At 42.5% G+C, this 24429-nt stretch overlaps 1 protein-coding gene across 1 annotated transcript in view; it reads right to left on the bottom strand.

Moving 5' to 3' along the window:
* The window catches only part of GUCY1B1 (guanylate cyclase 1 soluble subunit beta 1), a 99714-nt gene that overhangs the window by 25875 nt on the left and 49410 nt on the right, over window positions 1–24429 (bottom strand). The window contains exons 6-7 of the mRNA XM_077279395.1: window positions 17781–18011; window positions 9143–9259 (exon numbers count right to left, since the gene is read on the bottom strand). Of these exons, the coding sequence (XP_077135510.1) occupies window positions 9143–9259; window positions 17781–18011 (348 nt within the window). The remainder of the gene's footprint in view (window positions 1–9142; window positions 9260–17780; window positions 18012–24429) is intronic.

Here is a 24429-nt window from a genome sequence, read left to right as displayed (position 1 = left end):
GCTAATTTTTTGAGAAGGACCTGTATACTTTAAACATTTTTGCATCGTAATTGTTAGGAGGAGATTTGCATCACACTCTTTGTTGTGATGATCCTGATTTCCTAGCTCCAGATAGAGGATAACTATATATCTTGGGAATAACGCTTGAAATGAAAGTGCTACTGCAATCCTTCCAAATTCATTTTAGAAATCAATTTAACCCCTTAATGACCGTGCCAAATTTTTGAAATCTGACCATTGTCACTTTATGTGGTAACAGCTCTGGAATGCTTCAGAATATCCCAGTGATTTTGAGACTCTTTCGCGTGGCACGTTATACTTGATAATTTTAGGTTGATATGTTTTGTGTTTATTTTCAAAAACAGCCGAAATCTGACCAAAATTGTTTACAAATTAGCACTTTTCAAACTATGAATGATTATTCCTTTAATCCAGATAGTCATACCACACAAAAACAATAAATCACATTTCCCATTTCTGCTTTACATCAGCACCATTTGTAAAATGTTGTTTTAATTTGCTAACATTTTAAAAGGTTTCAAATTATAGCAGTCATTTTTCATTTTTTTTTTAAGGAAATTTACAAAACTTATTTTTTAGGGACCAATTCAGTTTTGAAATGACTCTGGGGTCCCTATATATTTTCTACAGGAAAGATATATATATCTTGGTACCGTGTTAGCCAGTAGATAGAAAAATGTTTAGAATTGAGAGTTCTCAGTGGTTGATACCTTTTAATGGCTAACTGAAAAGATGGTAACAAATTGCAAGCTTTCGAGACTACACAGGTCTCTTCATCAGGCATAGACTAATACAAATTCTGAAGAATCACATATTTATGCACAACATAGCACAGAAAAAAAAATAAAAACATGGATAAGACAGGTGGCATGAAGCAGAATTACCATGAGTGATAAACAGTTATGTCCATAAATGTTGGGCCTGTTCTTAGATAAGGAATGTTTTATTGTCCTCTGATTGGGGTCTGTGTTGTGATGACCCCTCATAGTCTGAGGGGCAAGTTCCTTAGTTGATGTAAAAAGACATAAATCCATGCGACACATTCATTCCACCACTAAGACAGTCAAAGGTCATCATCAGTTTATATTCCCAGACTCTTCTGTCTCTCTGAGTTTTGAAGTTATCCTTTAACACAAGTAATTTCATGTCTATAATGCTATGATTTGGGAGACAAAAATGTATTGCCACAGGTAGATCCATTCTTTTTTCTCTTATTGTGTGGCGGTGATAATTCATTCTTGTTCTCAGTTTCTGCCCTGTCTCCCCCACATACAGACCCCCAGTTGGACATTTAGTACAAATGATTAGGTACACCACATTAGAAGTGACGCAGCTGAAAGTACCTGGTATCTTGTAGTCCTGATGTGAGTTGGGGATCTTTATCTTGTCCGTGGTCATTATGAATGGACAGGTTTTACATTTTTTCTGATTGCAGGGAAAGGTACCTGCAGCTGTTGGAGAGGACAGGGAGCTCTTGACAATGATGCTTCTTAGATTTGGGGGCTGCCTAAAACACAGTAGTGGGGGGTCTGGGAAAATGGATTGTAAGCGGGCATCTTTTTGTAGTAAAGGTTGTAATTTCCGTGCAGCTCCCCTTAGCACCTCCAGATTTGGATTGTAGGTAACTACTAGAGGTACCCGGTTATTTTCTTCTTTAGCTTTGTAATGTAGCAGGTGATTCCTTGATATTCTGGTTAGGGTTGAGCGACTTTTATTTATATAGGATCGGGTCGGGTTTCACAAAACCTGACTTTCTCAAAAGTCGGGTCGAGTGAAATCGGCCGATCCTATAAAAAAGTCGGGGTCGGGGTCGGCCAAAAAGCGAAACCCAATGCAGTGCAATGGGATACTATGGTTCCCAGGGTCTGAAGGAGAGGAAACTCTCCTTCAGGCCCTGGGATCCATATTTACGTGTAAAATAAAGAATTAAAATAAAAAAAATTGATATACTCACCCTCTGACGCACCCTGGTAGTAACCGGCATCTTCCGTTCCTAAAAATGGCGCTTGAAAGACCTTTCGAATGCTTCACGGCTTGTGATTGGTCGCGGCGGCCCACGTGACCGCTGAGCGACCAATTACAAGCCGGTGACGTAATTCTCAGGTCCTGTTCTGGTTCTCAGGTACATGAGAATTACTTCACGGCTTGTGATTGGTCGCTGAGCGGTCACGTGGGCCGCCGCGACCAATCACAAAGCCGTGACGTCATCGGAAGGTCCTTCACGCGTTCATTCTTAAGAAGGAAGGCTGCCGGAAAGAAGCAGGGCGCGTACGAGGGTGAGTATATACCTAATAGGAATATACTCACCCTCGGCTTCTTTCCGGCAGCCTTCCTTCTTAAGAATGAACGCGTGAAGGACCTTCCGATGACGTCACGGCTTTGTGATTGGTCGCGGCGGCCCACGTGACCGCTCAGCGACCAATCACAAGCCGTGAAGTAATTCTCATGTACCTGAGAACCAGAACAGGACCTGAGAATTACGTCACCGGCTTGTGATTGGTCGCTCAGCGGTCACATGGGCCGCCGCGACCAATCACAAGCCGTGAAGCATTCGAAAGGTCTTTCAAGCGCCATTTTTAGGAACGGAAGATGCCGGTTACCAGCGGCGATGTCCAGGCTGCGTCGGAGAGGTGAGCATATCAATATTTTTTATTTTAATTCTTTATTTTACACTTAAATGTGGATTCTGATACCGATTTCTGATATCGCAAACATATCGGAACTCGGTATCGGAATCCCGATACCAGATTCAGAAGATCGCCGACCTCATGGCCGACCCCACACAGGGGTCGGGTCGGGTTTCATGAAACCCGACTTTGCCAAATGTCGGCGACTTCTGAAAATGGTCGACCCGTTTCGCTCAACCCTAATTCTGGTGGCTCTTGTAATCTGGTTTTCAATTGTTCTTGGATGGTAGCCCTGATTCAAAAAGGTCTTTCTGAGGCGATCAAGGTGTTCATCCCTATCCATTGGGTTAGAACATATACGATTGTATCTGATGGCTTGGCTGTAGACAATGGAGTTTTTTTATGTGTTTTGGATGGAAACTATCCCATTTGTTATGTTGGACGGTCGATTGGCTTCTGATACAGGGATGTCTCTATTTTATTGTTCTGCAGCTTAATGATGGTGTCCAAAAAGTTAATTTCGGTACAGGAGTAGTTGAGTGTCAAGTTGATGGTAGGGTGAAATTGATTGCTTCCCAAAATCCACAAATCTGGAAATCCAGGAAGACCAATTATTTCATGTGTGGGCACCCTTACTGAGCAGGTATCTGGATGGGTAGAGGGTGTTCTTAAACCCCTGGTAAAGGATACACCCAGCTTCATTCAGGACACAAATGACCTATTGAATAAACTATCAGCAATAGGTCCTCTACCAGAAGGAACCATCCTATTCACCCTACCATCAACTTGACACTCAACTACTCCTGTACCAAAATTAACTTTTTGGACACCATCATTAAGCTGCAGAACAATAAAATAGAGACATCCCTGTATCAGAGGCCAATCGACCGTCCAACATACCTTAAATGGGACAGCTTCCATCCAAAACACATAAAAAACTCCATTGTCTACAGCCAAGCCATCAGATACAATCGTATATGTTCCAACCCAATGGATAGGGATGAACACCTTGATCGCCTCAGAAAGACCTTTTTGAATCAGGGCTACCATCCAAGAACAAATGAAAACCAGATTACAAGAGCCACCAGAATATCAAGGAATCACCTGCTACATTACAAAGCTAAAGAAGAAAATAACCGGGTACCTCTAGTAGTTACCTACAATCCAAATCTGGAGGTGCTAAGGGGAGCTGCACGGAAATTACAACCTTTACTACAAAAAGATGCCCGCTTACGATCAATTTTCCCAGACCCCCCACTACTGTGTTTTAGGCAGCCCCCAAATCTAAGAAGCATCATTATCAAGAGCTCCCTGTCCTCTCCAACAGCTGCAGGTACCTTTCCCTGCAATCAGAAAAAATGTAAAACCTGTCTATTCATAATGACCACGGACAAGATAAAGATCCCCAACTCACATCAGGACTACAAGATACCAGGTACTTTCAGCTGCATCACTTCTAATGTGGTGTACCTAATCATTTGTACTAAATGTCCAACTGGGGGTCTGTATATGGGGGAGACAGGGCAGAAACTGAGAACAAGAATGAATTCTCACCGCCACACAATAAGAGAAAAAAGAATGGATCTACCTGTGGCAATACATTTTTGTCTCCCAAATCATAGCATTATGGACATGAAATTACTTGTGTTAAAGGGTAACTTCAAAACTCAGAGAGACAGAAGAGTCTGGGAATATAAACTGATGACGACCTTTGACTGTCTTAGTGGTTGAATGAATGTGTCGCATGGATTTATGTCTTTTTACATCAACTAAGGAACTTGCCCCTCAGACTATGAGGGGTCATCACAACACAGACCCCAATCAGAGGACAATAAAACATTCCTTATCTAAGAACAGGCCCAACATTTATGGACATAACTGTTTATCACTCATGGTAATTCTGCTTCATGCCACCTGTCTTATCCATGTTTTTTTTTTTTTTCTGTGCTATGTTGTGCATAAATATGTGATTCTTCAGAATTTGTATTAGTCTATGCCTGATGAAGAGACCTGTGTAGTCTCGAAAGCTTGCAATTTGTTACCATCTTTTCAGTTAGCCATTAAAAGGTATCAACCACTGAGGACTCTCAATTCTAAACATTTTTCTATATATTTTCTAATCACCCAAAAGTGAAACCATTTTAAAAACAGCATCCCTCAATGTATTCAAAATTAATTTCAGGTAATTTAAGGTGATTTTGGGGAATTAATGTAAAGTGACATAACAGGAATGAAAAAAATTTATTTTTACCACCTAAATGTTGCTAACTTCTGAACAGACTGCTATAGGCCGCAGACCCTAAAGGTACCGTCACACTAGGCGATATCGCCAGCGATCCGTGACGTTGCAGCGACCTGGATAGCGATATCGCTGTATTTGACACGCAGCAGCGATCTGGATCCCGCTGTGAAATTGCTGGTCGCTGCTAGAAGGTCTGCACTTTATTTGGTCGCTAGGTCGCCGTGTATCGCCGTGTTTGACAGCAAAAGCAAGGATACCAGCGATATTTTACACTGGTAACCAGGGTAAGCATCGGGTTGCTAAGCGCAGGGCCGCGCTTAGTAACCCGATGTTTACCCTGGTTACCAGCGTAAAAGTTAAAAAAACAAACAGCACATACGCACCAGCGCGTCCCCCAGCCTCTGCTTCCTGACACTGACTGAGCGCGGCCCTAAACTGAAAGTGAAAGCACAGCGGTGACGTCACCGCTGTGCTGTTAGGGCCGGAGCTCAGTCAGTGTCAGGAAGCAGAGGCTGGGGGACGCGCTGGTGAGTATGTGCTGTTTGTTTTTTTAACTTTTACGCTGGTAACCAGGGTAAACATCGGGTTACTAAGCGCGGCCTTGCGCTTAGCAACCCGATGCTTACCCTGGTTACCCGGGGACCTCGGCATCGTTGGTCGTTGGAGAGCGGTCTGTGTGACAGCTCTCCAGCGACCAAACAGCGACGCTGCAGCGATCGGGATCGCTGTCGCTATCGCTGCAGCGTCGCTTAATGTGACGGTACCTTAAGGCTACTTTCACACTAGCGTCGGTACGGACCCGTCGCAGTGCGTCGGGCCAACGTACCGACGCATACTGTGATATTAAAGCACAACGGGGGCAGCGGATGCAGTTTTTCAACGCATCCGCTGCCCCAATGTAATGTCCGGGGAGGAGGGGGAGGAGTTCCGGGCGCACTTGCGCAGTCGGAAATGGCGGACACGACGCACAAAAAAAAGTTACATGGAACTTTTTTTGTGCCGACGGTCCGCCAAAACACGACGCATCAATCGCACGACGGATGCGACGTGTGGCAATCTGTCGCAATGCGTCGCTAATGAAAGTCTATGGAGAAAAAACGAATCCTGCGGGCAACTTTGCAGGATGCGTTTTTTTCACCAAAACGACGCATTGCGACGTGCGTCGAACGACGCTAGTGTGAAAGTAGCCTAAGGCTGTTATTTGGCCATGAATTGCCATCGCAAATATCAGGACCACATGATCAAGATCACAGGATGCCGATGGGGTTAAAGACAGAGCTCCCACACTCTGTTAAGAATCTAGATTCTATAGTCACTATTTACAGCAGTATTTAATGGGTTAAAGGGCCATGGTTAATGGCAACACTGCTCGTGGCTGCCGCAGCAAGTTGTCATTTATAGTGTATAGTTGATAGCTGCAGGATTGTCACCTCTCTTATATTACAGGTCTCTATATTCTCTTATATTACAGGTCCGTTTTAAGTCATATTAGTGGTCATTAAGGCATTAAATGAGTTGCTTTCCTGAAAGAACTTAGCACCTCTCTACATCTTACCCACTATCCCTGCTCTCCATGTTCTGCCAATGATATAAAGCAAACATCCTCCATATTCTAAACGTTGCACTCCCATCCCTAGGATTTTCTCATGCTGCACTAGTTCTCTGGAATGCACTACCCCAGGTAATCAGAATAAGGTCGGGGTCACTCTAGTGTATAATAAGGACAAGTGCTATGTGAGAAAACATTGCATAGCATTCGGACCAGTGTTAATCTATGGGGAAGTTCACATCACCTTTTTTTTCTCGGGCGTATTCTACGTGCGAGTGAAATCGCAGCATGCTGGGATTTTATGTATATATAGGTCAAGTCTCGCCAATGCAAGTCTATGGGAGCGAGAAAAAAACGCACAGCACTCGCAGTAGTATTCAGCCTGGCGGTCGCATCTTGGCACCATCCTGAGTGAAAACAGTATATTCCCCAGATATGGATTACTGCGTGGGACACAACGACAGACAAGTACGGGTATATCGTTGGCTTGTTATTTTTATTTTTTTATTACAGGAGATCAAGGGCATCGCATGGATTAGGAGTAATAATAAAATGGGAAAACTGTGTTTTGCTTTATTTCACTAGAAAACTTTACCCTGGCTGTGTCTTTATTTAACATGTAGTAATGATTAGTCATGGATAGGGGTCTTATTGACACCTCTCTTTTACTAAGCCGTGGGCTTGATGCCACCTTACAATACAAAGGTGACATCAACCCCACAGCTATTACCCCACTTGCCACCGCTACAGGGCAAGCGGGATGAGCAAAGCTAAGTGCCTTTTCTGGGGCGGCTGGGAGCTGATGTTTTTAGGTGGGGGGGAGCAATAACCATGGTCCCATCCTAGGCTATTAATATCAGTCCCCAGGCACTGGCTTTCCCTCTGCTGGTTTTGAAAAAGAGCAGGAGCGGGAGCCCACACCATTTTTTTCCACAAAAAGAATCTTTTATTAATTACATACATGTCCTATAATTTGCACACACACACTACTAATTGGATTGGCCACTGACATCTATATGTCTGCCTATTCTGCATCTATTTACTGTATGTAAACCATGTCTTCTATCCTGTCGGCTCCTGCAGTGATTTTACAGAAGCCAACAGATGAATTACCAGCTTTTCTTCTATCTATCTTTCTGTGCAATATAAATACATACATATATATATATATATATATATATATATATATATATATACAGTATATGTGTGTGTAACTGACATGTATATATATATATATAAATATATATATATATATATATATATATATATATATATATATATATATATTCTATGTGTATAGTTCTATTCTATTTATTCTATTCTAACCTGTCACTGTTATTATATTGTACTCGGCAGATCATTTTCCGGCTTTTAATCTGTCTAGTATGTATGTATATGCGTATATACACTCACCGGCCACTTTATTAGGTACACCATGCTAGTAACGGGTTGGACCCCCTTTTGCCTTCCGAACTGCCTCAATTCTTCGTGGCATAGATTCAACAAGGTGCTGGAAGCATTCCTCAGAGATTTTGGTCCATATTGACATGATGGCATCACACAGTTGCCGCAGATTTGTCGGCTGCACATCCCAAAGATGCTCCATACAAGGCAGGATGGATCCATGCTTTCATGTTGTTTACGCCAAATTCTGACCCTACCATCCGAATGTCGCAGCAGAAATCGAGACTCATCAGACCAAGCAACGTTTTTCCAATCTTCTACTGTCCAATTTCGATGAGCTTGTACAAATTGTAGCCTCAGTTTCCTGTTCTTAGCTGAAAGGAGTGGTACCCGGTGTGGTCTTCTGCTGCTGTAGCCCATCTGCCTCAAAGTTCGACGCACTGTGCATTCAGAGATGCTCTTAGGCCTACCTTGGTTGTAACGGGTGGCGATTTGAGTCACTGTTGCCTTTCTATCAGCTCGAACCAGTCTGCCCATTCTCCTCTGACCTCTGGCATCAACAAGGCATTTCCGCCCACAGAACTGCCGCTCACTGGATTTTTTTTCTTTTTCGGACCATTCTCTGTAAACCCTAGAGATGGTTGTGCGTGAAAATCCCAGTAGATCAGCAGTTTCTGAAATACTCAGACCAGCCCTTCTGGCACCAACAACCATGCCACGTTCAAAGGCACTCAAATCACCTTTCTTCCCCATACTGATGCTCGGTTTGAACTGCAGGAGATTGTCTTGACCATGTCTACATGCCTAAATGCACTGAGTTGCCGCCATGTGATTGGCTGATTAGAAATTAAGTGTTAACAAGACGTTGGACAGGTGTACCTAATAAAGTGGCCGGTGAGTGTATATATATATGTGTTTTGAAGAATATTTAGTTTTAAAAGGATGTGTAAATGACAGAGAACTGCTGTATGTAAAAGTTCATGATAAAATCGCACTGCATACGGATTGCATACGGATGTCATACGGATATATAGATGCGAGGAAATTGCATCATCATATTGCAAATGGATGACCATATGGAGTACACTCGTGCGACTCTCGGCCGAGAGAATCGGACCGATTTTTAATACGTTAAGTGTGACGCCGGCCTAATTTCCAACATCTACAGTTTTAACTTTGTCCTAAACACATAACCTTTTAGGCAGGTTTATCACGATCCATAATTTGAATCTGTAGTTTATACAGTAACTCACAGTGGAAAAAAATATATGTCCACTCATAACTTTATTAATCCTTTACCTTACTCCTCAGGACAAACACAGTGTTGATATGAGACAGAATTCCATGGAAGCTTATGTCAATATGGGGTCGTACCAAGGAGAAAACTGACAGCAGGTTGCAGTTTCCAGGCTGGAGCTATAAATTTGTGAGGAAAGGAACATTAATATTGAATATCCATGTTTTATATAGCATACAGGTATGGCAAGCAGGTACAGAGTAATAAATGGTGCCAAATAAGACTATTACTCAAGTATCACAAAGTGTTCCTCTAACTTAGGCTACGTTCACATTTGCGGTCAGCGCCGCAGCGTCGGGCGCCGCAGCGGCGCCGCATGCGTCATGCGCCCCTATATTTAACATGGGGGCGCATGGACATGCGTTGTGCTGCATTTAGCGCCGCATGGCCGCAAGCGTTGGACGCAAGAAACGCATCAAGTTGCATTTTTTTTGCGTCCAACTTGCGGCCAAAAACGACGCATGCGGCGCAAAACGCAGCGTTTTAGCGTGCGTTTTGCCGCGTTTTTGTTTGCGTTGTGCGCTGCGGCGCTGACGCTGCGGCGCACAACGCAAATGTGAACGTAGCCTAAGCTGTCAAATAGTTACTCATCCTATATCCAATATATCTATAACCTAACGCTACCAATAAAATGTGAATGTGCTAAATAAGAACTTAGCTTTGTAGCTCGCTACAAACAGAATTTATACATGCCAAATACTGTAAAGTTAATAAGTGGCTCTGAGCAATTAATAAAATGCTACCTGCAGGACAAAAGAAACAAACAGTGTTCAAGTTCAACAATAGAAACATAAATAAAGTCACAGTTTCATACCCATTGCTACTTCCAAACTACAGGTTGGCACCATTCGGGTGCTTGGGTATTAAACTGAGACTTTATTTATGCATCTATTGTCAGCACCTGAGCACTTTATGTTTGTTCCAATCTTGCCCGGTTACATTTTATTAATTGTATTTGTTTCCTTTCTTTGTCGCCTTTTCATCATGGACTAATTATTTGTGTTCATTCTTTATTGCAGTATGAAAAACATTGATATTTTTAATTTTGGTGTAGGAGTCTCACTTATTTCTGTAGGTGTGTTGGTGTACTTGGCTAGCCGAAGCCTAGATATGGATTTTTGCAAATGGGACTTCTTATAGCTTGCTTTCAAAAATTGCTTTCTTCTTGCCACTCTTCCATAAATGCCAGGTTTGTGGAGTATATGATTAATACTTTTCCTGTGGACAGATTGTCCCACCTGAGCTGTGGATCTCTGCAGCTTCTCCAAAGTAACCATGGACCTCTTGGCCATTTCTCTAATTAGTGGCCATGTGTTATGACCCCAATGGCAGAGGATCTCAGGAATAAATACCAAGTCTGCAAACACAAAAAACCAGCTCATAGGGCAGTGGTAACTGGGCTGACCATATATCTAATCCTAGCACCACAAATAGCAGTAGCCGGGGAACGTGCCTACGTTGGTTCTAGACGTCTCGCGACAGCCGGAGAACTAACTAACCCTAGAAGGGAAAAGAAAGACCTTTCTTGCCTCCAGAGAAAAGACCCCAAAAGTTGGATACAAGCCCCCAACAAATAATAACGGTGAGGTAAGAGGAAAAGACAAACATAAGAATGAGCTAGGTATTTAGCAAAGAGAGGCCCACTAGCTAATAGCAGAATATAGTAAGATGACTCATATGGTCAGCAAAAACCCTATTAAAATATCCACGCTGGATATTCAAGAACACCCGAACCGACTAACGGCCGGGGGGAGAACACCAGCCCCCTAGAGCTTCCAGCAAGGTCAGAACTCACATTTAGTACAAGCTGGACAAAAATAGAAGCAAAGCAAATAACCCAAAAAACAAAGAAGCAAGACTTAGCTTAATTTTGCAAGAACCAGGACCAGCAGACAGGAGCAACAGAAGGATCTGATTACAACGATGCCAGGCACTGGACTAAGGATCCAGGAAGTTTATATAGCGACACCCCTGGACTAAGGACCCAGGTGAGTGCCAAACTGAAGAAAGACAATCCCAGAGTAATATCACTAGTGACCACAAGAGGGAGCCAAAAAGTCTAATTCACAACAGTACCCCCCCCTTAAGGAGGGGTCACCGAACCCTCACCAAGACCACCAGGACGATCAGGATGAGCAGCGTGAAAGGCACGAACTAAATCGGCCGCATGCACATCAGAGGCAACCACCCAGGAAATATCCTCCTGACCATAGCCCTTCCACTTGACCAGATACTGAAGCCTCCGCCTGGAGAGATGAGAATCCAAGATCTTCTCCACCACGTACTCCAACTCGCCCTCAACCAACACCGGAGCAGGAGGCTCAACAGAAGGAACCACAGGTACAACGTACCGCTGCAACAAAGACCTATGGAACACGTTGTGAATGGCAAACGACACCGGAAGATCCAAGCGAAAGGACACAGGATTAAGGATTTCCAATATCTTGTAAGGACCGATGAAGCGAGGCTTAAATTTAGGAGAGGAGACCTTCATAGGAACAAATCGAGAAGACAGCCATACCAAATCCCCAACACGAAGTCGGGGACCCACACCGCGGCGGCGGTTGGCAAAACGCTGAGCCTTCTCTTGTGAGAACTTTAAGTTGTCCACCACATGATTCCAGATCTGCTGCAACCTATCCACCACAGAATCTACCCCAGGACAGTCAGAAGGCTCCACATGTCCCGAGGAAAAACGAGGATGGAAACCAGAGTTGCAGAAAAATGGCGAAACCAATGTAGCGGAACTAGCCCGATTATTAAGGGCAAACTCAGCCAACGGCAAGAAGGTCACCCAATCATCCTGATCCGCAGAAACAAAACACCTCAAATAAGCCTCCAGAGTCTGATTAGTTTGCTCCGTTTGTCCATTAGTCTGAGGATGAACGGCAGACGAAAACGACAACTCAATGCCCATCCTAGCACAAAAGGATCGCCAGAACCTGGAAACAAACTGGGATCCTCTGTCAGACACAATATTCTCAGGAATGCCGTGTAAACGAACCACATTCTGAAAGAACACAGGAACCAGATCGGAAGAGGAAGGCAGCTTAGGCAAAGGCACCAAATGGACCATCTTAGAAAAGCGATCACATACCACCCAGATGACAGACATGCCCTGAGACACCGGGAGATCTGAAATGAAATCCATGGAAATGTGTGTCCAAGGCCTCTTCGGGACAGGCAAGGGCAAGAGCAACCCGCTGGCACGAGAACAGCAAGGCTTAGCTCGAGCACAAGTCCCACAGGACTGCACAAACGACCGCACATCCCGTGACAAGGAAGGCCACCAAAAGGACCTAGCCACCAGATCTCTGGTGCCAAAAATTCCCGGATGCCCTGCCAACACCGAGGAATGAACCTCGGAAATGACTCTGCTGGTCCACTTATCAGGAACAAACAGTCTGTCAGGTGGACAAGAGTCAGGTCTACCAGCCTGAAATCTCTGCAACACACGTCGCAAATCCGGAGAAATGGCTGACAAGATAACTCCCTCTTTAAGAATACCAACCGGTTCTGCGACTCCCGGAGAGTCAGGCACAAAGCTCCTTGAAAGAGCATCAGCCTTCACATTCTTTGAACCTGGTAAATATGAGACCACAAAGTCAAAACGGGAGAAAAACAATGACCAGCGGGCCTGTCTAGGATTCAGGCGTTTAGCAGACTCGAGATACATCAAATTTTTGTGATCAGTCAAGACCACCACACGATGCTTAGCACCCTCGAGCCAATGACGCCACTCCTCAAATGCCCACTTCATGGCCAACAACTCCCGATTGCCAACATCATAATTCCGCTCAGCAGGCGAAAACTTCCTCGAGAAAAAGGCACAAGGTCTCATCACAGAGCAACCAGGGCCTCTCTGTGACAAAACGGCCCCTGCCCCAATCTCAGAAGCATCCACTTCAACCTGAAAGGGAAGTGAGACATCAGGCTGGCACAAAACAGGCGCCGAAGTAAACCGGCGCTTCAACTCCTGGAAAGCCTCCACGGCTGCAGGAGCCCAGTTAGCAACATCAGAACCTTTCTTGGTCATATCCGTCAAAGGTTTAACAATGCTAGAAAAATTAGCAATAAAACGACGGTAGAAGTTAGCAAAACCCAAGAACTTCTGAAGACTCTTAACTGATGTGGGTTGAGTCCAATCATGAATAGCTCGGACCTTGACTGGGTCCATCTCCACCGCAGAAGGGGAAAAAATAAACCCCAAAAAGGGAACCTTCTGTACTCCAAAGAGACACTTTGAGCCCTTAACAAATAAAGCATTCTCACGCAAAACCTGAAACACCATCCTGACCTGCTCTACATGCGAGTCCCAGTCATCAGAAAAAAACAGAATATCATCCAGATAAACGATCATAAATTTATCCAGATACTTCCGGAAAATATCATGCATAAAGGACTGAAACACTGAAGGAGCATTAGAGAGCCCAAAAGGCATCACCAAGTACTCAAAATGACCTTCGGGCGTATTAAATGCGGTTTTCCATTCATCTCCTCGCTTAATGCGCAAAAGGTTGTACGCACCACGAAGATCTATCTTGGTGAACCACTTGGCACCTTTAATTCGGGCAAACAAGTCTGACAACAGAGGCAAAGGATACTGAAATTTAACAGTGATTTTATTCAAAAGCCGATAGTCAATACAAGGTCTCAAAGATCCGTCCTTCTTGGCCACAAAAAAGAATCCCGCACCAAGAGGGGAAGAGGAAGGACGGATATGCCCCTTCTCCAGAGATTCCTTGATATACGAACGCATTGCGGTATGCTCAGGTACAGACAGATTAAATAGTCTTCCCTTAGGAAATTTGCTACCTGGAATCAAATCTATGGCACAGTCACAGTCCCTATGAGGAGGCAGAGCACTGGACCTGGACTCGCTGAACACATCCTGATAATCAGACAAATACTCAGGAACTTCCGAAGGAGTAGAGGAAGCAATAGACACCGGCGGGGAATCACCATGAATACCCTGACAGCCCCAACTTGACACAGACATTGCCTTCCAATCCAAGACTGGATTATGAGTCTGTAACCATGGCAAACCCAAAACGACCAAATCATGCATTTTATGCAGAACAAGAAAACGAATCACCTCCCGATGTTCAGGAGTCATGCACATGGTTACCTGTGTCCAAAACTGCGGTTTATTTTCCGCCAATGGCGTAGCATCAATACCCCTCAGAGGGATAGGATTAACCAACGGCTCAAGAACAAAACCACAGCGCTTGGCAAATGACAGATCCATAAGACTCAGGGCAGCACCTGAATCCACAAACGCCATAACAGGGTAAGAGGACAATGAGCAAATTAAAGTCACAGACAAAATAAATTTAGGTTGCAAATTACCAATGGCGACAGGACTAACAACCCTTGTTAGGCGCTTAGAGCATGCTGATATAACATGTGTAGAATCTCCACAGTAAAAACACAACCCATTCTGACGTCTATGATTTTTCCGCTCATTTCTGGTCTGAATTCTATCACATTGCATCAAATCAGGTGCTTGTTTAGACAACACTACCAGAGGATTAGCGGTTTTGCGCTCCCGCAAACGCCGGTCAATTTGAATAGTCAGCGCCATGGAATCATTCAGACTTGTAGGAATGGAGAAACCCACCATCACATTCTTAATGGCTTCAGAAAGGCCATTTCTGAAATTTGCGGCCAGAGCACACTCATTCCACTGAGTAAGCACGGACTATTTCCGAAATTTTTGGCAATACACTTCAGCTTCATCCTGGCCCTGAGAAATAGCCAGCAAGGCTTTTTCTGCCTGAACCTCAAGATTGGGTTCCTCGTAAAGCAATCCGAGCGCCAGAAAAAACGCATCAATATTTGCCAATGCCGGATCTCCTGGCGCTAGCGAGAAGGCCCAATCCTGAGGGTCGCCCCGTAAAAAAGAGATAACAATTTTAACTTGCTGAGCTGAGTCTCCAGATGAACGGGGTCTCAGAGATAGAAACAATTTACAATTATCCCTGAAATTCCTAAACTTAAATCGGTCTCCAGAAAACAGTTCAGGAATAGGTATTTTAGGTTCAGACATAGAACTACTGGTAACAAAATCTTGTATGCTTTGCACACGAGCAGCAAGCTGGTCCACACTTGTAATCAAGGTCTGGACATTCATGTCTGCAGCAAGCTCAAGCCACTCAGAAGTAAAGGGGAGGAAGAGAGGAAAGAAAAAAAAAAAACTCTGAATTTCCTTTCTTATTATCCCACTTCTGCAATGCATTAAACATTCAATGTCGGCCTGGCATACTGTTATGACCCCAATGGCAGACGATCTCAGGAATAAATACCAAGTCTGCAAACACAAAAAACCAGCTCATAGGGCAGTGGTAACTGGGCTGACCATATATCTAATCCTAGCACCACAAATAGCAGTAGCCGGGGAACGTGCCTACGTTGGTTCTAGACGTCTCGCGACAGCCGGAGAACTAACTAACCCTAGAAGGGAAAAGAAAGACCTTTCTTGCCTCCAGAGAAAAGACCCCAAAAGTTGGATACAAGCCCCCAACAAATAATAACGGTGAGGTAAGAGGAAAAGACAAACATAAGAATGAGCTAGGTATTTAGCAAAGAGAGGCCCACTAGCTAATAGCAGAATATAGTAAGATGACTTATATGGTCAGCAAAAACCCTATTAAAATATCCACGCTGGATATTCAAGAACCCCCGAACCGACTAACGGCCGGGGGGAGAACACCAGCCCCCTAGAGCTTCCAGCAAGGTCAGAACTCACATTTAGTACAAGCTGGACAAAAATAGAAGCAAAGCAAATAACCCAAAAAACAAAGAAGCAAGACTTAGCTTAATTTTGCAAGAACCAGGACCAGCAGACAGGAGCAACAGAAGGATCTGATTACAACGATGCCAGGCACTGGACTAAGGATCCAGGAAGTTTATATAGCGACACCCCTGGACTAATGACCCAGGTGAGTGCCAAACTGAAGAAAGACAATCCCAGAGTAATATCACTAGTGACCACAAGAGGGAGCCAAAAAGTCTAATTCACAACAGCCATGTAGGTTTGCAGTTGTGCAAGCCAAATTCTATTTTTGGATGATGGATTGAACAGTGATCCGTGAAATGTTCAGAGCTCGGCCTATTTGTTTTTATACCCGAACCTTGCTTTGTTTTTCTCCACAACTTTCTTCATGACCTGTCCTTGGTTTTCATGATGTATATCTCTAATATTCTCAATCAAACCTCTGAGGCCCTCACAGAACAGCTGTAGTTATTCTTATAATAAACTACACACAGATGGACTCAATTTACTAATTATGTAACATCTGGAGTTAGTAGGTCACTCAGGATTATATTTAGGACTATAAGACTACAGAGGGTTGAATATAAATGTCACAATTTTCAGATTTATATTTTTAAGATATTAGAAAACCATGTATCATTTTCTTTATACTTCACTAACCCTTGCAACTCTGTTTTGGTATATCACATAAAATCTCCCAAAAATAAATTTACGTTTGTGGGTGTAACGTGAAAAAATGTGGCAAAATTCACAGGTTGTGAATACTTTTTCAAGACACTGTATGTAAAAAAAATGTATGACTTGTCAATTTTTTTTACAAAGTTAAATAACACTTTAATGATAGCTAAGTTTTTGCTTTGACAAGTAAATTAAAGAAGATGTCCCATGAAAAAATATATATCATAATCCATCATAATTATGCATGTAATTGTAATGATGTGTCATATTCCCCGGTTTCTACTGCCATTTCGGTTATTTTCTTACCCATGTGATTTGAAAACAGACTAACCGACTCACACATCAGTTTGGGAGTGACCTGGAAGTTGCTTTCTCAATGTAAGTCTATGAAACCTCGTTCTGAGGTTACATAAAGCTTACATTGCTGGAAGTACTGTAGCTCTGCCACAGGCAACGGTCCATGTGTGAGCTATCAAAGAAGTGGAGCTGTCATGTGGGACCAGAACAGTGCTGACAGCAGAAAAGATGGAAATTGTTAAGTATTGTATTTAACCAGTAAGCTTGTAATTAACCAATAATAGGAACTGATCCTATCAGAGGAAAGGAGGAAAATATTACTAAAGGAAAGGTTTGGAAATGTTCTTTTTGTCCCCTTTTCTGAGATTTACTCCTGTCTTTAGTTAAAACTGACAATCTGAAATCCAAATCATTTAACATCTATAATTAAGTTATTAATATGTTAGAAATTTCTAATAGACGTTCTGTGATTTAAAAGATAGATAGATAGATAGATAGATAGATAGATAGATAGATAGATAGATAGATAGAAAAAGAAAACAAAAAGCAGCACCAAAAGAAAACAAAGGGTGCAAAAAATCCTTCCAGGTATATACCAAACCTCATGCTATTGTCCAGAAAAATGAAGGCGGCACTCCAATAGAAAAAATAAAAGTGGTTTATTGGCCCATGTGCGACGTTTCAGTCCAGGATGTGGACCTTTCTCAAGCTTGAGAAAGGTCCACATCCTGCACTGAAACGTTGCACATGGGCCAATAAACCATTTTTGTTTTTTCTATTGGAGTGCTGCCTTCATTTTTCTGGACAATAGATAGATAGATAGATAGATAGATAGATAGATAGATAGATAGATAGATAGATAGATAGATAGATAGATAGATACGAGTTACCTGAGGAAGAACCCTGTAGATTGCATTTCCACATTGTGTAACAACAAGATCTCTATCAAACATTATATGAAAAGGGAAGGCTTTGCAGAATGTGTAAGGACTGATACGGGATTCTTGAGTTCCATTTTCCTCAAATCTGTCCAGGTCTTCATAAAAGTCTTCTTCTCTGGAGTCCTTTTCTTCTATCAGGAATTGTGTGTGGTCAAACTCCTCATTTCTTTGTTGAACAACCTTAGTAAAGACATCAAAAAGCAAACTAATTTTTATGTATTTGGTTAGGCTTCATGAAAACTATTGAATGTGTCTAAGGTATCCAAAACCGTGGTCATATTCATATAAAGTATGACAGTGGCATCGGACATAGGATTCTATTAAAAAATAAAAACATATACTGCATAGTGTAAGTATTTTCCACTGAGTGTCTCTGCATGGAAAAGTGCAGTTATTACATTCAGCAAAAAAAGAAAATGTGAACCCCAAGATATGCTGGCTAGATGGAGCACAGTTGACCTCATTTTTGTGATAGAGGGAGGTGCATGGATCTGTTTACCCTACACTGCAGGCAAGGGGTAAATGAGCCTTAGCTATGCACATATAATCTATCATCTGTAAATGTATCCATGCAATAGATTCCTAGTCTGGATTAAATTTCATATATTATCTTATGCTTGGCTACAGAGGGTACAGAGGAGGCTGGTAGTAGTCATACAGTATCTGGACCATGGAACATGAGGCCAATAATAGAAATGGCACATGATAAGTGGGAAGCCCCGTTAAAGAGGCCCTCGCCTCTTCTCCTCCTCTTCTTCCTCATTTGGTCCTGGTAGCAATCTGCAACTGATGTGGGGGAAAGCAAGTATTGCAGGGTGCCCACGATAACTAATGGAAGACTATTTAATACACACGACAAGTGTGCCGCTGCAAATTAAGCTCTGAATTTCCATATGCTGGACATGTACAGGATCATTGATTGCCCATTTGGTTCACCATCTTCAAAACCCACCTCTATGGAAAACAGCTGCCAACTGCTAAGATCTGCTAAGAACTGCTATGTTGATATTCATTACATTGAATATTACAGCTGCTACACAACATTAATTTACAACATTTAATGCAACGGCTTTCCTAATTATTTTTAAGAAGTGGCAATACTGTGATAATAGATTATATTTTATGTTGTAACCAAGGGACAAAGTCAATTATCATCAAATTTCAGGCAGTTAATTCTATGCAATGTTCACCCATGTAAATCCTAAATAATCCTGAATAAGTATATTCCCCCTCCTGCCAAGAGACTGCTTAGAAGAAAAACCCACAGCAATGGTAATGAGCTAATAAAAGTGTGACTAATGGTGTAAATAATGTAGATGTTCAAGTTTTTTTAAATATTTTAATGAATTGCAGCACAAAATTTAAGATTTTATAAAGAACCAACTAATGCAGGAGAATCTCATCCAACATATAATTAACTAATTATTAGCTGCTTAAATGTAACATCCACAAACTGTCCTACACTGTATTTAAACCAGATGTTACCAAAGTCCACAATACAACTGGATTACAATGACAGGTAACACCTCTATAAACAGCTGACAACACAGGATCCACCATTCCCAACAACTGATGTTACAGCTCAGCTCCTCATACACAAGTGTTCCCCAACTCTAGTCCTCAAGATCCACCAACAGGTCATGTTGTCAGGATTTCCTCAGTATTGCCCAGGTGATGGAATCATTACTTGTGCAGACGATGCAATTATCACCTGTGAAATACTAAGGAAATCCTGAAAACATGATCTGTTGGTGGTTCTTGATGACTGAAGTTGTGGAACAGTGCCCTACACACTGATCTCGGATTAAAGAAGAGGTCAGGAACCTATGGCTTGCGAGCCAGATGTGGCTCTTAAGATGGCTGCGTCTGGCTCGCAGACAAATCTTTAATTAAAAAAATAATAACGCTAAAAATATAAAGCATTCTCATGGGATTTTGGCCTGGACCTACATGGTGCCGGATGTATAGTAAATCAGCTCCGAGGAGAGGAGAAAAAAACGGCTCCCCTAAACCCTCCCTGAATTCCACAAACCATTTTTAAAGACCCCAGATGACTGCTCATCTAACTGCCACTGACATTGCTCTGTGGACATGACCGGAGCGGAGCAGAAGTGGGAGTGACTGTCCCTCATGACCGGGAGCAGAATTATTAAGCGCAGACCGGAGGCAAGCTCACCATCAGGTATAGGGAGTTCCCGTGCTGTCAGCCGGTGTTCTCCACACCCCAGCCTAGCAGCAACTGAGCTCCGCTCACTCAAGCGCCACTCTAGCTGTCAGGAGAGCGGGTGCCTTATATCCCAGGTGAAGTCTTCCTGTGGTGAGGATCAGAAGGTCGTTGTAAGGTCAGGAAGTAAACTTCCCTCCTTTTAATCAAGTAGTCAGCTAGCCAATTACAGCAACCCTTTTATTGAAGAAGAGGGCTAAAAGAAAAAAAGATGAGGAGTATCATACTTTTCAGCAGGATTGGACAGAGAAATTCGCATTTGTGGAGAGAGCAAGTTCTGCAGTGCGTCTAATATGCAATGATAAAATTGCATCGATGTAATGGTCAAATATAAAGTGGCACTTTGACACACGCCATACTACATTTGCATCGAAATATCATGCGGGGACAGCAGGAAGAAAGCATGTCATGCGCTACCATGCAGAGTGCAAGCTAGTCAGCAGCAACTCCGTGTTTGGAACCAACAAGGTGACAGGAATTCGGCTAGCTCTGCTGGTGCTTTAGGAATTGTGAGAAACGGAAAGCCATTCACAGATGGGGAGTATGCCATAACATTCATGCTTGATGTTGCCAATGAATTTTTGTACAACTACAACTCGAATAAAGACAAGATAATCAAACGAATAAAAGACATGCCTCTGTCGGCAAGAACTGTTCACGATTGTGCCATCATGATTGCAAATCAAATTGAAGCAACACAGTGAAGGACATAAATGCAGCACCATTCTTTTCTCTCGCTTTGGATGAGTCAATAGACGTAAGCCATTTATCCCAGTTCAGCGTGATTGCAAGGTATGCTCTCAGTGACACACTATGTCAGGAAAGTCTTGCTGTTTTGCCTATTGCCTATGAAAGGGACAACAAGAGGGGAGGATTTATTCAAATCTTTCACTGATCTTGCTACAGAAAAAAATCTACTGATGGATAAACTTATTTCAGTGTGTACTGATGGTGCTCCATGCATGGTGGGGAAAAACAGGATTTGTAGCGCTTCTTCGTGAACATGAAAAGAGACCTATCCTAAGTTTTCACTGCAGCCTACATCAGGAGGCGCTTTGTGCTCAGATGTGTGGCGAGCAGCTTGGTGAGGTGATTTAGCTGGTCATTCAGGTGGTCAACTTTATTTTTACCCGAGCTTTAAATGATCACCAGTTTAAAACACTGCTGGATGAAGTTGGGAATAATTATCTTGGTCTGCTTCTACACAGCAATGTGCCATGGTTGTCAAGAGGGAAGGACTTTTCTTGAAATGAAAAACATCGACAATCCTTAGTTAGCTAACACTGAGTGTGAGTGGCTACTGAAGTTCTACTATCTCGTGGACATGACTGAACATCTGAACCAGCTCAATGTGAAAATGCAAGGCATTGGAAATAAAGTCTTATCCCTTCAACAAGCAGTGTTTGCATTTGAAAACAAGTTAGAACTCTTCATCGCCGACATTGAAACGGGTCATTTACTACACTTTGAAAAACTGGGAGAGTTTAAAGATTCATGCACAGCAAGTGACCCTGCTCAACATCTTGATCTTCAGCAGCGAGCGGGCTTCACATCTAATCTCCTGCAGTCATTCAAAGCGCTCTTTGGAGAATTTAATGAGCGCACTCATCTTTTTTAGTTTGTCACCCATCCACACGAGTGTGCAGTGGACAGCACCGACCTGAGTTATATCCCTGGTGACCTCAGAAATGTGGGTAAATATGTTCAAGTCACTGAATGAAGATTTAGAAAGACTTGTACGACAGCAAGCAGAGTTGACAAGCAAACACAAATGGGGAGAAATGAAAAAACTTCAACCCGCGGAACAGCTGATTATCAAAACTTGGAAGGCACTTCCCATCACATACTAGACACTGCAGCGTGTGAGTATTGCTGTACTGACAATGTTTGGCTCTATGTATGTATGCATGTGAGCAGTCTTTCTCACATCTAAAGAACATTAAGAGCAACCTACGATCTCGTTTAACAGATGGAAGTCTCAACGCCTGCATGAAGCTTAACCTCACCACGTATCAACCAGACTACAAGGCCATCAGCAAAACCATGCAGCACCAGAAGTCACATTAATGGTAAGAAAAGCACATCCAGCCCATGAATGGCAGCGCTTCCCAGAACTCACATCCAAAGATGATATTTCATGTGTTTTTATTTGATAAGTTAAAATAGAGGAGACACAACGCGTTTCGGATACAATATATATCCTTCTTCAGGTATCATAAAAACACAGTGCTGGGAAGCGCTGCCATTCATGGGCTGGATGTGCCTTTCTTGATTTACTCATCCTGTGTGAGCTGGACTCTGTCTCTTTCACTTGGATCCACCCGAGGAAAGCTGCAAGCCCTATTAAAAAGTATCCGAGAGGGATTTTTGAGGATACACAGTCTAAAGCCATATTAGTCTTCTATCAGGTGAGTGCATAAAATTGTGTACCCTTTAAAGACTATAATATTGTGTTTACGTACTTAGGGTGCCGCGATTTGTCTGTTCTTCTCTCCCAAACAGGGTTTTTTTTGTATATTAATGGTAAGAAGTACTTTATTCATCATTGGTTAGCAACAGCATAACAACATTATTAAAAAGAATTCAGAGACTTATTGCATTTAAAAGTGTTAGTCTTACATAAAATGCACACATTTACTTGTATTCAGTTTTAAACATTGTATGGCTCTCAAGGTTCCCGACCCCTGGATTAGAGTATTCCCAGTTTACAGTTCTGTACAAGTACATAAGGTCTTTGTTAGACCATTGCTGCAAATGTCTATATGTAGAACAGGAACAAGAGTTTACTATTAGAGCTAGTGCATGCTCGGTCTCGGTCCATGGCGACTTGATGGATGAACACTATATATGAAAATCAATGTTGTGCAAGCATAGATAAGTAGACCTTCACCATCATTATCTTGATAGTATCAAGCCATGGGGTTGCTGGGCTTCCTCTCCACCTTGCTCTCTCTATTCTTCTCACCATGATGCCTTTCTCCAGCAATTGCTCTCTACGTATGATGTGTTCAAAGTAGGCAGGCCGTAGCTTGATGAGCCTTGCTTCAAGTGACATGGCTGGTTTGATTTGTTGCAAAATTGATTTGTTTGTTCTTCTTGCCATCTATGGTATTGATAACCTCCTTCTGCAACACCACATTCCAAAGGCATCAATTCTTCTTCTGTCTTGTTTTTTAACATCCAGGTTTCGCATCCATATATTACCATAGAAAAGATCAATCTTGACACTGCTTAATAAACCCTTCATTCCATCTATGCTTGTTGCTATCAATGTTATATCATTTGTGTATTTAAGATTGCTGATGAATCATCCAGCAATTTTGATTCCTTCTTTTCGGCTAGTCCAGCCTTCCTGAAAATATGATTATATATGCTTCTGCATACAAATTGAAGAGAAATGGTGACAGGATGCAGCCTTTTCTGACGCCTCGCTCTACTTTGAACCATACCGTATCACTGAGTTCCGTTTGAACTGTAGCTTTTTGGTCAATGTAAAGGTTTCTAATGAGGCTAATCAGATGGTTTGGCACACCCATATCCTTTATGCTATACCAAAGTTTCTGCTGATCAACAGTCGAAGGCTTTGCTGTAGTCGATGAAGCAAAATGGTTCTCTTTCTTGTATTCTTTGGCCTTTTTCATTATCCATCTAATGTTAGCAATTACATCTCTTATTCCTCTGCCTTTTCTGAATCCTGCTTGTTCCTCTGGCAGCTCTTTGTAAGTAAGGCTGTAACCATCTTTGGAGAATCTTCAGTAGGATTTTGTTGGCATGAGGTATAAACGCAATAATCTGATAGTTTCCATAGTCAGCAGCATCCCCTAATTCGAAATAGAAATAAACACAGATCGTGTCCAGTCCTTGGGCCATTTACCAGCTGTCCATATCTGTTGACACAGGCATGTGGTGACATCAACTACTGCTTCAGAAGACTTTATTAGCTCTCTTGGAATATTGTAACATCCAGGCGCTTTGTTCTTTGACAGAATCTTTTCAGCTCTCCATCATTTCCCGCCTCAGTTTATTCCGGTATCACTGATTCGTTTTTGTAGAGCTTCTCCATGTATTCTTTCCGCCTTTCCTTAATCTGTTCTGGGTCAGCTACTTTGTTTCTGTTGAAGTCTTTCAACATGCCCACGCTTGAAATTTTCCTTGCATCTCTTTGATCTTTTAGGTATGCCTTCCTGGTCTTGTACCTCAGATGTTCTCTTTCTATCTCTGTACATATAAATTGAAATTCAAGTTCTTTGTCTGCTCGAATGGCTCTCTTTAGTCTTTTACTGATGTTGTCTGTGTCCTGCTTGTTACCGTTTGCTTATGCCATTCGTCTTTCTTTGATGATCTTAAGGGTCTCTTCTAGCTGCGGGAGGTCTC

The sequence above is a fragment of the Ranitomeya variabilis genome, chromosome 1 (assembly GCF_051348905.1).
Source record: "Ranitomeya variabilis isolate aRanVar5 chromosome 1, aRanVar5.hap1, whole genome shotgun sequence".
Classification (NCBI taxonomy): Eukaryota; Metazoa; Chordata; class Amphibia; order Anura; family Dendrobatidae; genus Ranitomeya; species Ranitomeya variabilis.
The sequence above is the reverse complement of the archived record's forward strand: the minus strand, read 5'-3'. Positions and strand labels throughout refer to the sequence as shown.